The following is a 21515-nucleotide window of genomic DNA, read 5'->3' as shown; positions in this document are numbered from 1 at the left end:
TTGATACTTTTGATTTGTTTACAAAGCCATAACGTCAATAGTGCTTTTTGTTTTGTACAATATTCAACAATGTAATCTGAATACAGTATATAATTTACTGCCAAAATTATTTTGGTGTCATAGATTAAAACAACGCGGTTTAATCGTTCCACTTGGTCTCAAGTTATGTTCATATTTGATCTGATACAAGAGTGTGTGACGTCACTCGCCCGAAAGAACAAGGAAGTGAACCAACGGAGAACGCGTTTGTCTGACATTGAGGAATACGAAAGCAATATGTGATGTTTCAGACGGTCGCTTCACAAACATGGCACTGTATTTTATCCTCTTATTCGCCCTTGCAAAGACGATGTTTGGACAAGGTAAGCGAGAAATCCTTTAGAAAGAGTGACCGCACGTTAGCAACTTGGCTAAGCTCCACCGAACAAGTGCACCATTAAAACCAGTGCTGCTGGAGGTCATTTTTATATTTGCAGTATTTCAGGTCTGAGGCATCAAATGTATGTTTTCGTGTTTGCCTCTAGATTGAACAAATATCTGTCATTGCTATATGATGCATGCGGTGTGGTTTATGTTCTCTTACGAGTTACAAACACAATCACACGACAGTTCATTAACCCTCCTCTTGTGTTTTAAATGCATATAAAAACCACATGTATTTGTTTATTGCATCAAGACTTCTTGACTACGTAAGGGCAGTCTATTTCAACAAAATACAGCATAAATAGTTGGCAATACGTAAAAAATGCTACGATTTGAATAGTTAAATTTGTATACTTAAGGTCAGTTTTGACCTGGTTATGAAAGATTATACAATACCAACTACCGCCAAAACATAAATCATAAGTAGACTCTCAGATCAAATGGAGACAACCAGCCACTATCCACTCATGTGAGCTTCCAGGTGTTTTCATTCTGCCTTTTTTTTCAATATATCTGCACAAATTAAAACGAAAAACTTGTGAATACATGTACGGCCCATTTTTAATATAGTTGGAATTTTTTTGTCAGCAATATTACCTCAGTTTTTCTGACTAAAGTCAGTCAAGGGAGTGATTATGGCATCAAAACCTGGGCAGCCTCTGATGCAAAAAACAACATCTGGAATTTACAGATCTACACAGGTAAAGGCTGCAAGTGTCATCACTGAACAAAAACACTGATAATGTGTGTTATTGTCAATTTATATTATCATACAGGCGACAAAAAAACTCTTGTTTTTTTTAAATAAAATTATATTGGGGTTCATTTGAACAATTTTCAATCAAAATTAGAATGTATCCTGCAAAAAGAGGACCCAGAGATCCACACCATAAATGGAAAAAGCAATATTTTAATGGATAAGGAAGCCTAACAAGGTAACCAAGACATAAGTGAAAATTGGGTGATGAATTGTTGTTTTAGCATATTTTTCAGCTGATTTATGGTACAACCAGTTAACATCGGCTGATTTATCTAAAAGCTAACCCAAGAAGAGGGTTAATTATGTGTGACTGCATTTTCTTTTTTGTTGCTGACTGAATAAATTGCCTTAAGTAGTGGTTTTACACATCTCACAGTTCAGGAGCTGACTTTCGTATCTGAGCGCTCGTCCATTGCTCGTCAGAAATTGTCCAAGTATGGTTGGTATGGAAATGCAAGGTTGCACCTGTTTCATATACCAGAAGAGACCGCCATCGCTCACTGGGTCTTCAAAGTTAACAAGGAGAACATATTTACCTGCACAGAGCGCAATGTTTCAATGTAAGTTTTGTTCTTTACGTCAGTGGTCTGCAACCACCGGGCCACAGACTGGTACCGGGCTTCGCAGAAAGAAAAATAAGTTACCTTTTTTTGTTCTTATTCTGTATTTATTTACATTGACAAGCATTTTTTTACCCCCAAAAAAACAAAGTCTGGGTGCACGTTTTAAAGGAGATTTTATGGTTGTACATTACTGTATTTAATAATAATAATAATTTCCTTTGTATTTTCATTCTTTGTAACAATGTACACAGAACGAAATGTCAATACACCTGACCCGTTGTAGCGAGCCGATGCAGCCGCAGCCAACAGAGGGCAAACGGTGATTGATCAGTCGACAAATGCAATTTGTCAACCACTTCCTCAACATTGGATGCAATGGGAATCAAACCCGGACCGTGGCGGTGTGAGCGCTGAATTTTAACCACTAGACCGGAGTTGTTCAACTTCAAGTGAAGTGTTTTGAATTTTATAAAAAATGCATCCAATTAAGAAATAAAAAGAAATATTTTGTTTTCAAATGTTAATATACTATTATCTCTGGCTCAAACGCATCAAGTAAATATGACAAGTGGAAAATTTGTCTTGATTTGGGTTGCGGTTGTATTTAGGGTGGGCTGGTGAGACCTTAAGGGGTTTTTAAGGGTTATTGATCTACCTTCGTTATTCATTATCCATTATCCGTTATCGGTCAGTTCATTATCCGCTACAAAGCCTAGGAGCCGGGACACTTACTCTCAGCCAAAAGGCTAAGCTAAGGTCCTAGCTCTAAAGCTTTGTTGCCATCATTGCGAATGTACCGTTCCCGGTCACCGTTCCCAGAGGTACTGCATTGAAAAATCACTGCACTAGACAATTAGGATTTAATATGACATAGAAAATGGGATTCATTTTGATCTCATCATCACACTATTTTTACTCAGGGTGCCACTTTGGACAACATTGTAATGGAGCATTATGGGAAATACTTCAGCCAAAACAAAGTTGTGCAACGTGGTTCACTGAGTAAAAATAGTATATTGATGGGATAAAGTATAATGCCTTTTCTGATGGGATCTAGAACCCCTAGAGATCTCGTAATTACACAATGAATTAGGAATGTTATCATCTTGATTTTTATCGTTATTATTACTATTATTACTATTGGTCTGGCCCGCAAGAATATTGTCAGACATTTAAACCGATCCTTGTACAGAAAAGGTTGCAGACCACCGCTTTATGTTTGCCCACGTATTAATATTCTTCACATATTAATGTCACTTTTCTTCCTAGTTATATTCGGCATGGAGCACCGCCAGTGATAAACCCACTTGGCACCGAGTTTCCGAACACAACATTGTGGAGCCCTCCTCTATCCCTCAACGTGGTAGTGACCTCGTTCAGCTCAGCAACCTTTAACCTTTCAAATCCCGCAGCTGGAGATTGGTTTGTTGCAGCCCACCTACCTGAAGATGACAGGCGCATTGAGCAAAAGGTCTGTCAACACGCCACACAAAAAAAACCCAATATATTTCAAATTAATTTTCGACTTACTCTGGTTGTTAATGTTTTATGCTTGAAAAAATATTTTTTCAAGGATCTACAGTAATCCTTCTGTTATCACAGTTAATTTTGACCATAACCCCATGCGAATTGTGAATATCCGTGAAGTAGCGACACCTCTCATAAAACCCCCCCAGGTTTGAACCTATCTCGAGATGACGTTCTCACCGACTGAGATTATATGACCGTAACAAACTAACAACGAAATATACAAATAAAAACACAAAACACAGAATTGCAGTTGAAAGAATGGTTCCCTACTGAACATACACTTACAACCTGCCTCCATGATAGTATTTGTGCTGTGTGCTGTCTCCTGCAGATCACAATGCACTATATGGTAATATCAATGACAAAGAGAATTCAACTCAAAATCCGTGAAGAAGTAAACCGGCAATCACAGAAGCGCGAACTGGCGGATGGTCTCTGTATTTAATTAAATTGTATTTTAAAGGGACATCGTGTCAGAGGCAAAGTCTCAAGCCCAAGTCCAAGCTTGACCTGACCTGGATTTCAGCCCAGGTTGAGCATTTAATGTCAATCATCGTATTCAGACCGGGCTTCTCTTTGGAAGACATTTAACGAAAAATAGAGGTTTAAAAAAATAAAAATAAAATGTAAAGTCATAAGTTAAAAATAACAACACATTTACAGAGATCCCCCGGTTTTGTGGTTAATGTGGATTGTTCTGGTCCCCATTAACTGCAAAAAGTTCAAATCGTCAAGCTAGTGTCGCACCCCTTTTGTTTTTCTTTTGTTTTTTTCTTGATGAAAAGACATGGTATGAATTGGCACCGGAGATCTCAGGTCAAGGCGTAGATCTTGGCTGGCCCCACTAATACAATTCTTCAAATAATGATTTTGTATGTTTATATTTTTCAGGGCTTCCCATCGTGCACCTACTTTTTCCAGTCAGAGTTGTCCATCAGGAGGGCTGTCGACACACCCGTTATGGAGAAAGGAATTAAGCTCCAACAGATGGCTAGCACCAGCAAACCAGCACGACTTAAGTATAAAATCAATGTGCAGTGATGTGTCGCCCTATAAAGGGACAGTGTGTATTATTTAGCGTCTCATAGAGGTCAGAAAAACGTATTAGCACTTGTTTTCAGTTGCTGTGCAAAATACATCTAGTGGTTAAATAATAAACAATGTCCCTTTTAATTGGACAATGTGTATGCTTTAGCACCTCATGCTGTCTGAGAATATTCCTTTATAGAAAAAAATAATAATATAATAAAATAATAAGCAATACTAGCTAGGATCCAATCCAAGTAAATTAGAGGTAAGATCGGGCCAAAAAAAAGCACCCGAGCCCGACGCAGGCCCGAGGGGTATTAAACCCGACCCGGACCGAGCCCGACTAATTAACTGGATTTGCTGGCCCGGCCCGAGGGGAGCCCGAAATTACATATTTTATTTATAAGGAGGGGTGATTTATGATAACAAATTAAACTCTGCCTTTTGTTACAACATCTAGGCCTAAGTTAAATAAAACTGTATAAACATTTACATCTTTTATATTTCTGTGTCTGCACTGCAGATGTTACATTAAGCGACAATCTGTCATTGACGTTTTTTTTTTTAGAGGCGGCGTAAACATTTAAGAGCGTCCGTCATTTTGACGACTTGATCATTGGGCCATAATCCACAGCAGCAGTACGTCCTTAAGATTCTAGCGTTGGCTTCGCTGAGTGTCAAATTGACACACAGCGAAGCCAACGCAAGTGTCTGTATCATTTTCGACGATCAATTTGAAAGTGCTCCACAGTTCACTCTTACCAGAGTGTGTTTTCCTTGTCAGTTCTCCTCTCTTTAGTTCATCTTTCACTTCTTGTTGGTCCGACTCCATATCGGGGATACCAGGCCAAAATCATGCGAATTTGCGGAGGGGAAGATTATTAAGAGGATGTAGCGAGCAGAGACGGGAGTCGTAGGCGGAGTGCCAAACAAAGGTGCCAACGGGAGCTGCTTTAATGACATGTAAACTTGCAATTACAAAACAAACACGGGAGTCGCTAGAACCGGCCGAATTAAGAGTCCCCCTAGGAACTCGCTAACTAAACAATGGTTCCGTGGGTGAATTATGTACAACCCACTACAAGGACAGCATTCACGTCACGTGCACAGAGCATGCTCTGGCTCCGTTAAATAGCAATTACAGCTCCTTCTCCGTTTTATCCAAATTATTTATTTTATAACAAGTATTCCTTGGTCTAGTATCCATACATAGTTTAAGAATATATTTTTAATGAACATATATTTATAATTATTAATTTAAAAAAAAAAAAAAAAAAAAGCAGGACCGGACCCGACCCGACCGTATGACTGACATTTCAGGCCCGACCCGGCCCGAAATTGCCTCGGGTTTGGGTTCGGGCTCGGGCCATAAATCTTAGGTCTAAAGTAAATGCAGGGTAGTATTAATCGATACCAGTCCGATATCAATACATTTTTATTGGAAATATGATGATCATTGAATAATTGAACCCTTCCCCCTTTAGATTATTATTTCGATGAATAAAGCGCAAACATTTTTAATTGTTTCGTTAAATAACTACATTGGCAACTTTAAAAGTATAAAAAAATGGAAATATTTCCATTAGAACGGTTCCACTAACAAAGCTAAGCAAGTCAAACAAAAAGCAGCAATGCAACAAAAATGCAAATACTGAGAAACAAAGTACCTTCCATTGAACATTCTCCTTTCTCCCCATATGTTTATGTTAATTTGTGGTGTTGCCACATTAGCAGACAACTTTACTACACAAATTACACCTGGCATTGCCCTTTTTTGTTGGTGAAAAAAAGTCCACACCACGCTCATTTACCTCTGTCCTTTTACGGCGCGTAGATGTGGTCTTCTTTTCTGCCTGGTAGGCCAGGTAGGGAGCGGTTCGAAAGTTAACCTATCTGTCACAACTCTGCATACACTGGGAGATTAGCAGAGCGCGCTGGGTGAGAAAGAGGGGTTGTACTATCAGCGCAGAATATTTGCACTTTGAGGAAATCGGTGGAGGAGCAGAGTATGGATCTCAGGACAATTGTGCCAGTAATACCCACAAACCAAAAGCCTCGTGAAGAAAATGGTGCTTTATGGTCACTTTGTGGCTGCTTAGAATGTGTTCTTCATGTGATTTTTAGCACTCGTTTTTGGTTCCAGTACACATTCTACCTTTAACTCTAGATTCATGGAATTGATATGATTGATTTGATTTATTTTATTTTTTTATAGGTTGTATATTCCACAGTTTTGCTCGTCTCTTTCGATCACTGTGGAGGAGTGTTCCTCCCCTGAGGGTACGGAAGGGATTGACTGTTCACTGGCTCTCAGCGTGGGTTCTGACTCGCTATCTCTGCTTAATGACGGCTCCAAATTCAACTGCTCCGGGAAAAGCTGCGTTGCTACTCTCCAAAGCCCGCCTTGGGACACCTGGTTACTTGTTTTGGTGGAGAGTATTCAAGAGACCCGAACAGTGATTTTCAACATTAAATCCAACTACTCAGGTAATGCGCACAAGGAACTCATTGTCATAGTTACATGACTTTGCTCGCCAAAATGTAATCTGGGATCAAAAAACTTTTTGGGGGGTTCTATTACAAGGCGTGTCACGTGGATAGTGACAGACGCTAACTGTGTTGTGTAAACAAAGCAGTCCTTTGTTTTTGTTTTTCGTTTTTGTTGTCATTTGTCCTTTTAATTATAGCTATACCTTACATAAAACAGGGTGTGTTCATACACTTTGCCTTCTAGGCAATTCCCAGTTACAGAGTGTGTAATTCAATCTCTTTTAAAAACCCTTTGAGAACTAAAAACTATTGACACTAACAAAGATGTTACATAGCGAAATTGTGAATTTGCTTGATTGCTGTTAGGATTGTCGAGAAGGGTTCAAGCCTCGCGTTGTTTGTTTGCTGTTATTGGTGTCAATAAATTTGTTCAAACCAAAAACTAAGAGTGTTGGGAAGACAGGCTATTTTGGTGCCTTTTTGATAATAGAAATAAGGGCTCGACTGATGAGTCCAACAAAAAAAGAAAAAGAATAAGATATATATATATCTGCATAATACAAATATCTATAAAATATGTTTTCCCTAATTAAATCAAATTGGCTCCATTTATCACTGCAAAAACAAATGATAAAATTGATTGAATAGACTAAAATAAATATTTAAAAGCGTTGGCAATGAATTCCGTTATCTATTTGTTGTGTTACGCAATTTACGTGCCATTTAGCACGTTAATCAATGCAAATAAGAGTGCATTGAATTTCGTTGTGACGTTGAGATCGCATCCTTGTAGTACCACTTTAATGCAGCAGTAGGTGACTTTAGACCACATTTTATTGGTCAACGTCCTCATCTGGCTTGGTCTAGCAGAGGGCACCTTGAGACCATATTTTGATGGATGGATGAATTCATAGAGTTTATTGTCACTATACAAGTATAACAAAAGTGGAGGGCTTTTCCTTGCAGTGCAGGTAAAATAAAAAGGTAAACATGTGCGAAAGGATAAATGTTAGAACAATAAAGGATAGACGTTTACAAAAAAAACGGTCTCCTCTGATATTCTTATTTTTTTGCACTTTATTCAAAAATTACCTTACATATCTGCAGGTGTATAGCATGACATGTAGGTATTTGTCTTTATTGTTAAGCTGTTTGACAAACACTTTCTTTTTATTGTATTATAATATAGAATTTGTATTACTTGCACTATTTTTCTGTCCAAATTTTTTATATTTTTATAAAGAGGAGGGAAAAAAATCAGGGATTATTAAAATAATTGTTAGTTGCAGCCCTAGTGCAGCACAGCGGCTGAGTGTTCAGCGCGTCTGCCGCACACTTCTGAGGTCACAAGATCAAATGTTCCTGTGTGGAGTTTGCACGTTCTCCCAGTGCTTGCATGGGTTTCCTCTGGGCACTCCGGTTTCCACCCACATTCCAAAAACATGCATGTCAGGTTATTTGGATGGGTGAGGGAGTTGTCTGCCTCTGTGTGCCCTGCCATTCGCTGGCAACCAACTCAGGGTGTCACCTGCCCACTGCCCGAAGATGGCTGGGAGGGGCTGCAGCACCTCTGCGGCCCTACTGAGGATAAGCGGTGCAGATAATGGAAGGATGCCGCCCTAGCACTAGCTATACACAGTCGTTTGCGAACGCGATGTTTCTATGAGCTGGGTCTTTGATGTGAATAATGGAAGCTGGCTCCCCACGAATCCAATAGTCAACATGTGTGGTGTTGTCCTTGTGTCAAGAGGAGGGAATACAATACAGAGGACAGAGAAAATATATAAAAAAGAAATGAATCAAAGCAAAAAATGGGGCAAATTTAAACTTATTGAATTATTGAATTAAATTGTTTTTATTCTCCTTGATATCTACGTTGTGAAGCATTGTATGCAACGAGATTAGACATGGCACTACAGGGTAAAACATGTAAAAAAGACTGTCTTATAATTTTTCTCTTCTATCAAGATAAATAGGCAAAAACAAATACCGCCCTGTATGTTCTGTGACTATATCATGGCTGGTTATACAGTCCAAAAACAAAACAAAAACAACTATGCTATACTGTTGTTGTTCTTTAATTCATATTCAAATATACTTAATTTTCTTTGTCTGTTTTTCAGTACCCTGCAAGCCAAAAAACGAAGGTCTTTCAATCGATAATGACGACAGTTTCCTGAACATCAGCAGCTTTTCTTCTGCAACAGAGCCTACTTCTTTGAACAAAGGATCCAAATTACTGGATTTATTGTTTTCCGAGTGTGTATGGAGCATCCCGGTGCTCTCTGTGGAGGCCGATCCGCTCTCGCTTCAGTTCATTCCGGTCACTGGAACCAACGTCAGTGTCAGGGCCACTTACCCCACGCTCCTCACATACCCCCTTCCTGCATACGTTTCCGGTGGAACACTCAACTTGCGGCTGACACTCAACACTGTGAGTGTTGATGTATTGTATTATATGCCACATAGGAGGGTTTCCCTGGCAAAACTTACCATATTTTCCAAACTATAAGTTGCTCTGTGGTATACGTCGCACTAGCCCAAAAAAAAAACTAATTAAGAATGAAAAAAACGTATAAGACTTACCCGGAGTATAAGGAATGTATTTTTTGTTTCAAAATAATTCAACGTTTTACAAGTTGTTCTTTAATTTGATCTCAAGTGTACATACACTCACACACACGCACACTATAATTTGTCCACCCCTGCACTAGAGGAAACCCTTGGATACTGTGCGTATCAGATGTCTGATTTGTTGTTTTTCTTCTTCAAGACGAATACAACAATTAAGAACAGCAGCACCGTGGTGGCCTGTTTGACACCCCGAGCACCGGTCTTCCAGTTTACCAACGACCTGGATTGCAAAACAGGTACTGTAGAATCCACACAAAACAGCCAAAAACAGACACTTTAGTTTGAATATGTTTAGAATGACTAAACTGAATTCTGTTCTTTTAGAGAATATGGACCGTTATAGTCTTTTTTGAAAGGTAATTTAAAGTTTTATCCCAAACCAAAATAATGCTGCAAGTGCTACTAACATTAAGTAACACACAGAAATAGAAGGTTTTTATTCTCGCCTTATTTTTTTTATTTTTTTTTAATTACATGTCTGCAAAATACTGTAGCATGGGCATCTTAGCAGGACAGCTGGGACAATAGCATGAAGCCTTACCTGATCCCAGGTCAAATTTAATTACAATCTGAAAAACTAAACATTGTAATTTACACATGTCAAATCAAGTCATGGACTTTTTTCCCCCCTATGTTCCGATTTGGTTTGTGCACACTTGGGCGTGACAATCACGCATAAAAATGGATCCTGCGTTGCATGTACGCTCACTTATTTTCGGATCTGATTTCAATACAGCCCAAAAAATTGCGTAAAATTGTATAGGGCGTTTAATTAGCTAACCAATGTGTCAATCAACATTTGAATCTGTGACTATCGGTTAGAGAAAGTGGCTCATGTCGTTTTTTACAATACAGGCCTTCAGAGGTTATCACAGGCTGAGGACCATATAACAAAACTTGCAATTGGCAGAGAGAGGTGTCATTCAAAAAGTCAGAACCTAACGACCATATTGGAAATCATCTGACGAGTCTGTTCATTTTAAAAGGGGAATTAGGGAGCGAATCAAACTCATTTCAACAAGGATCGTGAAATGATGCAGAAATGCTTTTAGGCCAATTTTTTAATCAGTCATTATTGTCTTTTACAGTAAATATTTTAGACAGTATAGTTCGAATTATTTCTTAGATGTTAATATATATGGTTTGCAAAATATGTCCATGACGAAAAACTCTGCATGCTTGTACTCTGTGCTTGAGTCGGCGACGCCATAACTGTATTCAGTTGTACTTTATTCATAAACATAGACACGGCCACCCCAAGGAGCCCTTTGTTGGTAACAGTTTTCACAGAGTTTGGTTGTTGTACACCGTGAGCATATTTATAGGCAAACGATTGTTTTGTAATACTTATTTTGTGCAACCACAGACATTTGATTTTCAGTTTGTGGTACAAATCTTGTCAGGGTATGGTGTGAACGTGAACACCAGCGTTCCCCAAGCTGTCATCCAGCTGCCTTTTCCTGTGTCAGAAACGTGGTACCTCACTCTGCAGCTCCTATGCATCAGGTAATTAGTTCTTAGTTTTTAATTTTTATTTGAAAGCTAAAATCCTTTTTTAACAACTTGAATGAAGTAAAATATTCTTTGGTTTCTTCGTGCGGTGCGGGCTGGGCGATAAGCCACAAATTAAAAACATATTTTCTTGAGAAGGGCAATATTTTTGAGAAAAAGGGGGAAAAAAAGAATAACGTCCGTGGAAAAAAAACTTCGAAATGTAATATTATGTAGTGGCAGATAAGTGACTATATCAGGAGTAACCAACCTTTTTGAATCTGAGAGCTACAATTTTATACGGACCAGTTTTATATGCGTTTCTAAAATGACCACTTATGTTATTACAATCTTGTTAATATGCTATTACCAAGTAGTAACTACTAGAGGTTGAGTTAAAATAGGCTCAGTCATGCCAGTTATAAATCAAAATTCCTGGAAAATCACAAAGACCCATCACTTGGGACTCAGAAATATGAGATAAGCTGATGTGTGACACAATTTTTTTGAGTTTTTTAAAAATGTATCTTTATTTTTTTATCAAGTCCATATCCCTTGAGTATTTTTAAAGAAGACTAAGTAATATTTCTATTGTGTATTGCAACCAAAAATGAGTGCTCAAAAACACAGGGAAGAACACAAACTGCAGAGACAAAGTGAGCAAACCAGACCATTCCTCTCAATTTTTTCCTAACCTTTCACAAGGTGTTTGGCTTCTGGGGATACTCTTGCCAGCAAGATGACTGACAATCATGTCAGCTCCCTCTAAGTGAGCCTCATGTTATGAAAATGAATTTCTCAACCCTGCTTGCTTTTATGATAGTTCACAAAATTTTGCTCTTTAGTCCTGACAACCCAAGAGATAGGACTATTGATTGATTGATATAGTTAATACTACATCCTAAATATCATTATAAGCATCCATAACTATATTGTAATTTAAATTTATGGCCCCTTGCCCCTAAGACACATCAGGTATTATATTTTATAACCTTGAAATGCGTTACTTAAATCAATATTGCTCCACGTTTTTGTTTATAATATCTGAAAATAGTGATGTTTCTTCTTTGTGCGTTTTAGAACTCATTTTTGGCCACATCTAGTGGTCAAATATTACACAGTCCCTTCAAGTGTGAAATTTAGATAAACAGCAAGTCAAACTCTTCATGACCCAGGGAACAAACGTGCTTACAAACAAGCACTCAATGAATTGTTTTTTTGCTGGTAATTTCTTTTTTTGTAATACTGTGTTTTCAGATTAAATTAATTAATAAAACTGCGAATACAAAAAAAATTGCCATGATACTTGGATAATTATTTTTAGCTGGTTAACAGACGCCAACAAGACCCAGCTTGAAAGATTTGTGAATGGTCCTGATTTCCTTTCACAAAATCTGTAATATGGTTTACGTGTGTGCAACAGTGACTGCTCCACCGGGTCAGTTGTGTCCGTGAACCCGGAGGTTTTTGTCAGTGCCTGTGTGGATGACTGCGGCACATTTGGGAAATGTGTACTACTCAGGTCCTCCAACTACATGTACGGGGCCTGTTCGTGCAAGGCTGGTAAGTCTTCACATAGATAAGTGAGCACACCCTTCAAGTTTTTGCAGAGATTTCATTATAATGTTAACTAGAACATCACTGAAGAAACTTTACTTCGACACAATGAAAAGAAGTATGTTAACTAAGGCCACGGCTCACTGGAAGAATGTCCTCTGGTCTGATGAGACAAAAATGCAATTATTTGGCTCAGATGGTGTGAAACATGTGTGGCGGCAACCAGTTGAGAAGTAGAGACATGTTTTTGTCGGGAATGTCATGGTTTGGGGCTTCATGAGTGCAACTGGAATTGGAGAGTTGCACTTCATTAAGGGAAACACAAACTCACAGAATATACTGTGGAATACTGGAGCAGAAAATGATGCTCTCCCTCCAGAAACTGGGCAGCTTGACAATGACCCCAAATACACTTTCAAGATGATCAAGGCTTTTCTAAAGGAGTAAGGGTAACCGGGATGGACTGGCCAAGCAAGTCTCTAGATCTAAATCCAATAGAACATCTTTGGGGCATCCTTAAGCGGAAGGTGGAGAAGCACACGATCTTGAATATCCCTTAGCTCAGTCATGCTGTCATGGAGGAGTGGAATAGCATTCTAGTTGCAATTTGTGAAGCTCTGGTGAAATCCATGGTCAGGAGGATTAAAGTGGTTCATCAAAATCGTGTTGGCCAAAAAAACTTATATTTAAGGGTGTACTCACTGTTGTTACCAGGGGCTATATTTTGAGAGAAAAAAAACATTTACACTGCTGTATAATCTTTACACAGACTGAGTACCTTTCATTTTGTTGAAGTGATTTGTCTTCAGTGTTCCTCAATTATAAATTATGATTAAATCTCTGGATAACTGTGAGGGGTGTACTTACTTTTATGAAATCCTGTATAAGAAACTGCCATACTGATGTTGCTCTGACTTGACCCTTATATTCAAAATCTTGTCATAGGTTGGAGAGGTTGGGCCTGCAGTGGTCGTCATAGAGTTCTTTCTTATTCCTATCAGCTGCTGGTCACTTTGATGCTCACGCTCAGTAACCTCAGCTTCCTGCCAGCAATCGTGTTGGCTGTCAAACGCTTGTACATTGCTGAGGCGTCAGTTTACCTCTTTACTTTGTTCTTCTCTACGGTAAGACTTGACATGACCATGATGAATGTTACCCCGCCTGAAGTAGGGCTGCAACTAATGATTATTTTAATATTCAATCTATCTGTCAATTAACTTGATTCAATCAATGAATAAGATTTAAAAGAAAAAACATTTGTGATTTCTTCTATTCAAAACGTTTTTGATAGAACCATTGTGCACAAACGTGCAAAAAAGAGGGAGAAATCAGGAGGGGAATGCGAGTACTTTGTCAGATGTGTGCAAATAGTTTGTTCCCTATTTTGATAAATGATGCTGGGTTTATTGTGCGTTGTGCCTAAATAAAAAGCCGCAAACAAATCTTTTAACAAGATTGCTTGCGATTTTTTTCAAAATTGCCTCCTTAAAGATGTTTGCTTTACCCTTAACTTTCTATTTATTTTTTCTTTCTTTTTTGTATTGTACATTGTTTTTGGTTTGTTATACAGCACTTTGAGTTGCATTTTGGTGTCCGAAAATCTAAATACATGTGGATTTGGATCAAAATGACCTCGTGCATCAAAATATGATCTTGGAGCTAAGTGCTCCTACAAATTCAGGCGGTAATTCAATGCAATCTCTAATTTGCTTTGAATTAACGTGCTGTGTGCTGAATAAATCGCGTGACAAAACAAATCAATGATGCAATTTGTTTCCGACGCTTTCAATGATCGATTTTATCAATTTGTTGTTGGAGCCTTAGATTGAATTTTTATTTTATTTTTTTCCCTGTATGCTGAAGTTCTACCACGCCTGTGATCAGCCAGATTCAGCTGTGTGGTGCCTCATGGACTACGACACCCTCCAGTACTGTGACTTCCTAGGTTCTGTTTGTTGCATATGGGTCACCATTTTGTGCATGGCTCGCGTTAAGAGCATGGCAGTGAAATGTGTAAGACAGGACACCTTCCTCTGATTTTTGTGTTCATTTTGGATGTTTAAACTTCGTTTTTCTATTGTTTCGGCAGACTCTTTTTCTGTTTGGGACTCTACTGATCGCCATGTCACTGCAGCTGGACCGCAATGGTCTGTGGAACCTTTTGGGCCCCATCCTCACCGCTCTGCTGATCATGGTGACTGCTTGGGTAAGATATGCAAAACTGTGATGCTCTGTCATTTTGTGATTTGAATTTTGGTTTTCTTTGACTGAACTTAAATGCAAAGACTGTATTTCTGCTTTGAAACGGATAAAAATGTTACTCAATCATTTGTATTACAGTAAATTCTGGAGTATGACACGCATTTGATCATAAGCCGCACCCAGTACATTTTGAAAGGAAAAAACAGTTTGTCCATGCATAAGCCGCATGTGCCCACATGGAAAATTACAAAGACAGTACACAGAAAGAATTTTAATAATATATGGTGCCGGCGGACTATTGATAAACAGATTCGTGTCTGTACGATGTCACCAGTCACTGAAATACGTCATGCCACATATATGGAAAGCTTATATTCTTCTGATTTGAGATATGATCAACATTTCAAATATACAAATCGGGGAAAAATCACGATCAGTTTAAAACAAGTTACCCGAAAACTAAAAAGCCGACGTAACTCACCAGTACTTCCCCTGTCTTCATCGTCTTTGAATGTCCACGAAAATGGCTTTGTTGCATCAAGGACAATCCATAGAATCCAATCGAGTAAAATATTTACTCCAAAACATACGATAATACCGACAAATAAATAGAAATCTGCCTAAAATATTTTTGCTTCCTTGGACATCGCTTCTTGTAATCTGTTCATTTCGCCCCATTATTTCTTTCTACAAATAAACAGACTCTTAAAATGATTCCCAATACGGTAGTTAGCGTTCCCCTTTCTATTGACACCTTTTTTCAGGATGAGGGTCAGTTCATGCTCATTTTATTAATGCTAAAAAGCGCAAAGTTACATTAAACTTGCGTCTTCCTCGACACATTTATTTTACCTGTCTCACTGCTCTGGCGCCCCTGGTGGCCTTTAGAAAAAATGCATAAATCAGCCGCATCGTTGCATAAGCCGCAGGGTTGAAAAATGTTGCAGCTTATAGTCCGAATTTTATGGTAAAAAAAACAATGATCCTTTAATATGGAATTTGACAAAATGAAAAATAATTCTTGGTTTTGTATTAAACAAATGCGAATTTCAGCAAAAATCTGGGGTAAGTTTGGGCCGAAAAAAAATCGATCCTGCTCGACCCTGGTCCGCAGGTATTGAAGCCCGACCCAGCCCAGCCAATTAACTTGATTTGCTGGATTGAGCCGGAAGCAAACCACAAAATTTCACATTCTAGTTTTGAGAACTCAGAAGGAGAGATGATTTCTGATATCAAATTTAAGCCTGTCTAAGTCTAAATCTTCTAAAGTTTAACAAGACTGTAAAAACATTTCAATTTAAAATTCCTCTGTCTGCAGAGGTTGCATTATCTGACAATTTTCTGTCATGGACAGATTTTTTAAAGAGTTGAAGGGAACATTTTAAGACTATCCTTTATTTTGACGGGTTAAAAATAAAACAGTAGTAACAACACTGTTACTTGAGTAACATACTTCTGCGCTGCAGTTCGGCGCATAGATGCGTACTTCGGCGTCAAAGTTATATCAATCAGATAACTCTATCGTAAAGGACATGCTTACCAGACTATCAGTTTAACTCCAAACCACAAAATGCCAAAATATGTCATCCTCTGTGTCACAGTAGAAGAATTGCCGCTTCCTCTTTCCACCTCTACTAGGCTTACATCAGATGGTATTTCTGCTTCTCGTCAATAGCTTACAACCTTTACAAACTTTCTTTCAGCTTTTCGGCCACATATTTTACTATTTGCAGTGTGTAATCTGCCAAATATGATTTTCTTTTCATTGCAGTTTTGTTCAATTTAATTTTGCTGCAGTTCGATGCTGCACTTCGAAGTGCATCCTTGATTTGAGGTAAACACGAAGCTGTGTACCTCAGCAAAAAACACTCACTTTGGCGCAACAGTAAAACTTAGGGATGACCTCGAGGCTGACGTAAAGCTTTGGGTTTACTTCGGACCGAGTCCCTTATATCAAGTTTATCCTTCGGGTTCGGGTTAGGGTTTAAATACACGCAAGCCAGCCATTATTTTTTAGGACCAATTTTACCTCTAGCGTGAGTCTTTTCTTTACTGTAAGGCCCCTTTGTAGTGCAGGAACATGGAATTAGTATTATTTCGCTAAATTTTTAACAAAAATCTCAAAAATATTTATGTAAAGAACTTCTCAATTAAATTACAGTTGCCTTCGGCAATTTAATTTAAAAAGAATTGCCTTATTGGCAACACAAAACTCTTGAAGTACTGAAATGTATAACATATTTCTTAACATTGTAAAAGTCACTTGAAACGCGGAACATTAAAAACTAGAAAAAGGAATGTAAGAATGCAGTCATGGCAAAGTAGAATCAGACAACGCCCTAATTACATGGTTGCTGAACCAAGCATGCGTGCATTCATTAAATTGCGTCAGAGTCACACAAGTCAACCGGAGGGTTTACACCTTACGTGTATTCAGAAGAACTATTTCATAATTCACTCAAAAGCATTCAAACCTATTTAGGTTGAGGCAGCAGAAAATTACAATTGAAGTTGTTTATTGTGTAAGGCAGTATTATCGCACATGGCTTCCACAACGTGCTTCATTGTTTTCATCAAGTCAAGACATATTTAGCGGTATTTGGCCTCTTATCACAAAAAGTCTCAAAAGTCCGCACAGACCACAGTACAACATTCCTTGATCTGAAACCTACATAACGCAAAGAAAACATGCCATCAGGAAAATTAAGAAACCTTCAGAAGTTTTGGATGTATCCCTATTGGTCTAGTGGATAGGGCCCAGCGCTCACCCCGCCTTAATTCGGGTTGCGTTCAATGTTATGCAATTGTGAACATCTATCTATGCTATAACCTATCCGGTTTGATCCCCGTTGCCACTATTATTATGCAAACGTCGTCAGAGATAAAAATGCACAAAAATGGTAATATGACGAACTATAAGGCGCACATTCAAATTTCTGGCCAAATTGGGCGTTTTGGTTGTGGCTTATAGTCCAGAAAATATGCTACTTTGAATTTGTCTTCAGAAGCAAATCAAGAATGTCATTCAGACACTCCAGATTCATCTTGTTTATTTTTGGAAATGTGTTTTGGACATGAATGAATTCCGAGGGAACTGCCCTGAAGAAACCTTGTGTTGCCAGGTGTACCGAGGAGTCAAGCGTCGCCAATGTTACCCGCCTACCTGGAAGAGATGGGCATACTACCTCATCCCTGGCACGCTCTGCACTCTCCTTGGCTTGTTTATCTATGTCTTTGGCCAGACCTTAGACAACTACTACATCACACATTCGGTTTGGCATGTCATGGTGGCCTCCAGCATTCTCCTGTTGCTTCCGCCCCGTGAAGCCAGTCGCCCCCCCCTCGATTGGACCAAGGGATGGAGGGCGGATTACAATTGCGCCTGGTTTTTGACTCCTCGCATTTGTGGGTATACGTTGTGCCAGGGTAGCAAAGATGAGCTCCAAACTGTAACATGAGGCTGTCCCGCTGATTTCGTCAAACTGCTACGGACTTTTGCAATTTCTTTCTTGCACAGGCATCAGAAATGCTGTGGCCTCTTCTTAGTCGTTCCACTGTTTTTACAGAGCACTTTTATAATGTATACACTGTAGTCCCTACGGGGTGCACAGCGAAAAATGATAAAACACTACAGTCCACAGAAAACTAATGCTGCGAAGTTAAAAGCCATATAACTAGTGGTGTTATGATACGTTTATTTAAAGGGACAGTGTGTATTATTACGCTCCTCGTGGTAAAATAAATGATTCATTCATTTAACAAAACAATATTGATTTAAAGTTGGGGTGCATCGTTCAAGGTGTCCTTAAATAAGTTGACGTCATGCTCGTCAAAAAGCCTTTCTTGTTTCGATTTGTAAGTGTAGCTTTTAAATGGCGTAAATAAGAAGAGGCCTGCTTTATGTGAGGTGGGAACACCAACCAATGAAGGATGAAAAAATATGAATTCATCTGAGCGTGTCTAAGAAATGCACGTGCGTGTTATGAGAGCTGGATTTGTTTAAGATTGCTACTTGTCACAAGATTGACCGTTGAGATAGTGGATTAACATGTTTTCAAGAAAGTGAGCCAAGGTTTGTGTAGCAACATTATTACACCCCTACATTGATTTATTTTGCAGACATTTTCAACCCTTAGGAGGTATTTTTGCGTATTTTGTATTTTCGATCGTTTTGATGACTCATCATCAAAGAAAAAGCATTGACAAAACTACGGAGGGCGATCAAAAAGCATGGCTACGGTCATCCTGAAAAAACGGGAGTGGTTGAAAGTAAAAAATACAAAATACCTCGAGTGTAGATCAAGTTATTTCTAACTCTTAAGGGTAAAAATGTTATTCGTGTCATTACCTCCAGTTTAGCAAAAAATATGTTTGTATTCAGGTAGCCTGACCGCAGTTTTGTATGTTTTGCTAATGGCGATATTTGCTGTACAGCTTTTGGTAACGGCGCTTTGCTTGCACCAAAGATTTATAAATCTTGTTATTTTGAGGGTTAAATTCCTTCCCCAGTGATGGTGTTTAAAATATATGTGCCCCGTCTTACTTGCAACCCACCTTGAGTAATATATGTCCTTAACCCAGAACTCAGTTGGAATAAGCTCTCGCAGACCAAAACAGGGTGTACAGAAATTAACTCAGTACTTTTTATTTGTTTTTATCAATGATTCCGGTCAGGTCTTTATACTGTATTCAACCTGAAGAGCTTTTGTTATATATGTGAATTCAGTGTGCAATGAAGGCAACTTGAATGTAAATGCATACAATTCTGCCTCCACTATTGTGTCTTGTGTGTTTTCCTGTTTTCTTTTCCTAAAGTTGTTCAATATTATGTGTATAAATGCACTCTTTCTCCAAATTTAAGTGAAAGTCACTGTTTGCTGCCTTTGATTATCATATCGTTTGAATGTCAACGGAACAAAAAAATAAATGCATCTTTAACGAGATTGTGCACTTTTGAGATGACTGTTTTTCACTCGAAAGAAAAACTAGGGCAGAGGGTGTTTTATTAAAGTTCCTTCCTCTTATTGTTGAGCAGTAATTCATATGCCAGTGCCCAAACAGGAAGTGGAATGAAGCAGATTATTATAATCCTTATGAATATGGTATTTGTAGTGTTGAAACACTCAGGCTGCACATGTGTGTGCGCGTGCAGAAGCTGGAGGCCATTAGATAAATTGATACTCGTCAGGTTCCCCAAAGCGGGCCGGTTGCTAAATCTCAGTAATGGAAGAATTGTCAAAGCACGGGCTGGTTTTACAAAGCTTCCATTTTTACAGATCAACACTGAATGACACACAAAGTAACATAAGGTTTGTTTGCATTGATTGAAACCACGCATTTCGACTGATTCTCTTTAATGGTTTTCAAACTTGCGTCCTCCAGGATAAAAGTTAAAGCCCCCCGCCTAAATACGAAAGTTTGTATTATTTGACCACTAGATGTCATAGCGGCCCCATAGAGTGCGTCTGCAGTGCATTAAAACTCAATAACCTAATAATATGTGAACCTCTGGAATTTGGAAGAGAAACGAAATTCACGTTATTACTGAATAAATATATCAATATTTACCTTTATTTTTCCATAATGAGAATGGAAGCTGTCCCTCTTCTGACTTTACGTCACTGTTTGGTTAACCGCAAGGAGGCGCTAAAAACTACACAATGTCCCTTTAAGGGAAACCGCACGGGTTGCAGCTTCACCAGATCTCAACACAACATTGGGGGCTAAATGTTTTATTAGAATGTAAAAATGATAAAAACTTATCATGTGCATGTATAAGAACCACTTTTAACTACAATTAGAAAAAGTAAGAAATTATTTTTACTTTTAATGAGTGACATACTGACAATTGAGTTTAAAGAAGGGGGAAATCTGCAAATGTGCCCTACGGGCAGGGCTGTGTTGTGTAAATGTACTGCAAAGTAGTTTGAGTGAATTGATGAATCGCATTCCTGTCAACCTGTACGTTTTTGCCGTACAAAGTACGTTTATTATGCATTTTAAGACATGTACGACGTACAAGAAAATCTATACGGAAAAACGCACATTTGTCAATGATGGGTACCATTTGGTATACACCGACTATCACGAAACGGCAAATCAATCGAATCAAACGAGTTCGAGTTGAGTAGTGAAAGGAAGTCCGTCTCTTTTTAGAAAACCGTCTTTTTCAGCTCAACTCGTTAAGGAGAGCCGGCTCTCACACGGCTCACTTGCTTTGATGCAATATTTTACGAATTATTATGTCGTATGGAAGAGTTAAGAAAAAAAGGAAGTACAAAAGGAGAAAAATAAGAAAAGAAAGGTTTGTGGTTATCCCTTTAATCAATATATTACCAACAATTATATTTGAGACTGGGAGGTTCGGGTTCGCGCCCCGGCCGAGTCATTCCTAAGACTTAAAAAGTGGTCGGCGGCGCCCTCTGTTGGCTGCGGCTGCACGGGTCAGGTGCAATCGACATTTCGTTCTGTGTACATTGTTACACAGAATGACAATACAAGGAAATTATTATTATTATTATTATAACGCAAAAAATGAATTTATAATTTGAATGAGAAAATGTAATATTCTACTTAATTATATTTCCATGTATTTTTTCCTTCTACAGTGAACGTCCAAGCTACTTAATTTTTGATTATTTTTTTTTAATAATAAACCCATTATGTCGAGCAACTCAGTGTCTCACAACAAAATGTTAATTGACAATATATATGATATAACGAAACACATGTACAATATAACATGTTAAACTACACAAATAAACACGTTTGAAGAAAAAATATGGTGTACGATTTTTTGGTATTTTGTAAGAGAAAATACGACCGTTTGTAAGGGC

General features: G+C 38.4%; 1 protein-coding gene across 1 annotated transcript; it reads left to right on the top strand.

The window, feature by feature from the left end:
- Window positions 1–196: 196 nt before the first annotated feature.
- pgap6 (post-glycosylphosphatidylinositol attachment to proteins 6) lies at window positions 197–19622 on the top strand. The gene is made up of 13 exons (XM_088334920.1): window positions 197–362; window positions 1560–1743; window positions 3016–3217; window positions 4168–4295; window positions 6521–6792; window positions 8919–9229; window positions 9569–9665; window positions 10833–10935; window positions 12344–12483; window positions 13423–13601; window positions 14341–14490; window positions 14567–14683; window positions 17802–19622. Exons 1-13 carry the CDS (start codon window positions 308–310, stop codon window positions 18135–18137), a joined length of 2274 nt encoding a protein of 757 aa, XP_088191046.1. The 5' UTR covers window positions 197–307; the 3' UTR covers window positions 18138–19622.
- The last annotated feature ends 1893 nt before the right edge of the window (window positions 19623–21515 follow it).

The sequence above is a fragment of the Urocampus carinirostris genome, chromosome 1, assembly GCF_059441175.1.
Source record: "Urocampus carinirostris isolate Australia breed hairy pipefish chromosome 1, RoL_Ucar_1.0, whole genome shotgun sequence".
Classification (NCBI taxonomy): domain Eukaryota; kingdom Metazoa; phylum Chordata; class Actinopteri; order Syngnathiformes; family Syngnathidae; genus Urocampus; species Urocampus carinirostris.
Note: the sequence above shows the minus strand (reverse complement) of the source record. Positions and strands in the feature narration are given on the sequence as shown.

Bases quoted from the DNA above. Each gene is read 5' to 3' on its own strand.
- pgap6 (XM_088334920.1), top strand. From the start codon at position 308: ATGGCACTGTATTTTATCCTCTTATTCGCCCTTGCAAAGACGATGTTT. The intron at 9,230-9,568 runs GTGAGTGTTGAT...TTCTTCTTCAAG, and splicing joins TGCGGCTGACACTCAACACT to ACGAATACAACAATTAAGAA. The intron at 9,666-10,832 runs GTACTGTAGAAT...AAATCTTGTCAG, and splicing joins CGACCTGGATTGCAAAACAG to GGTATGGTGTGAACGTGAAC.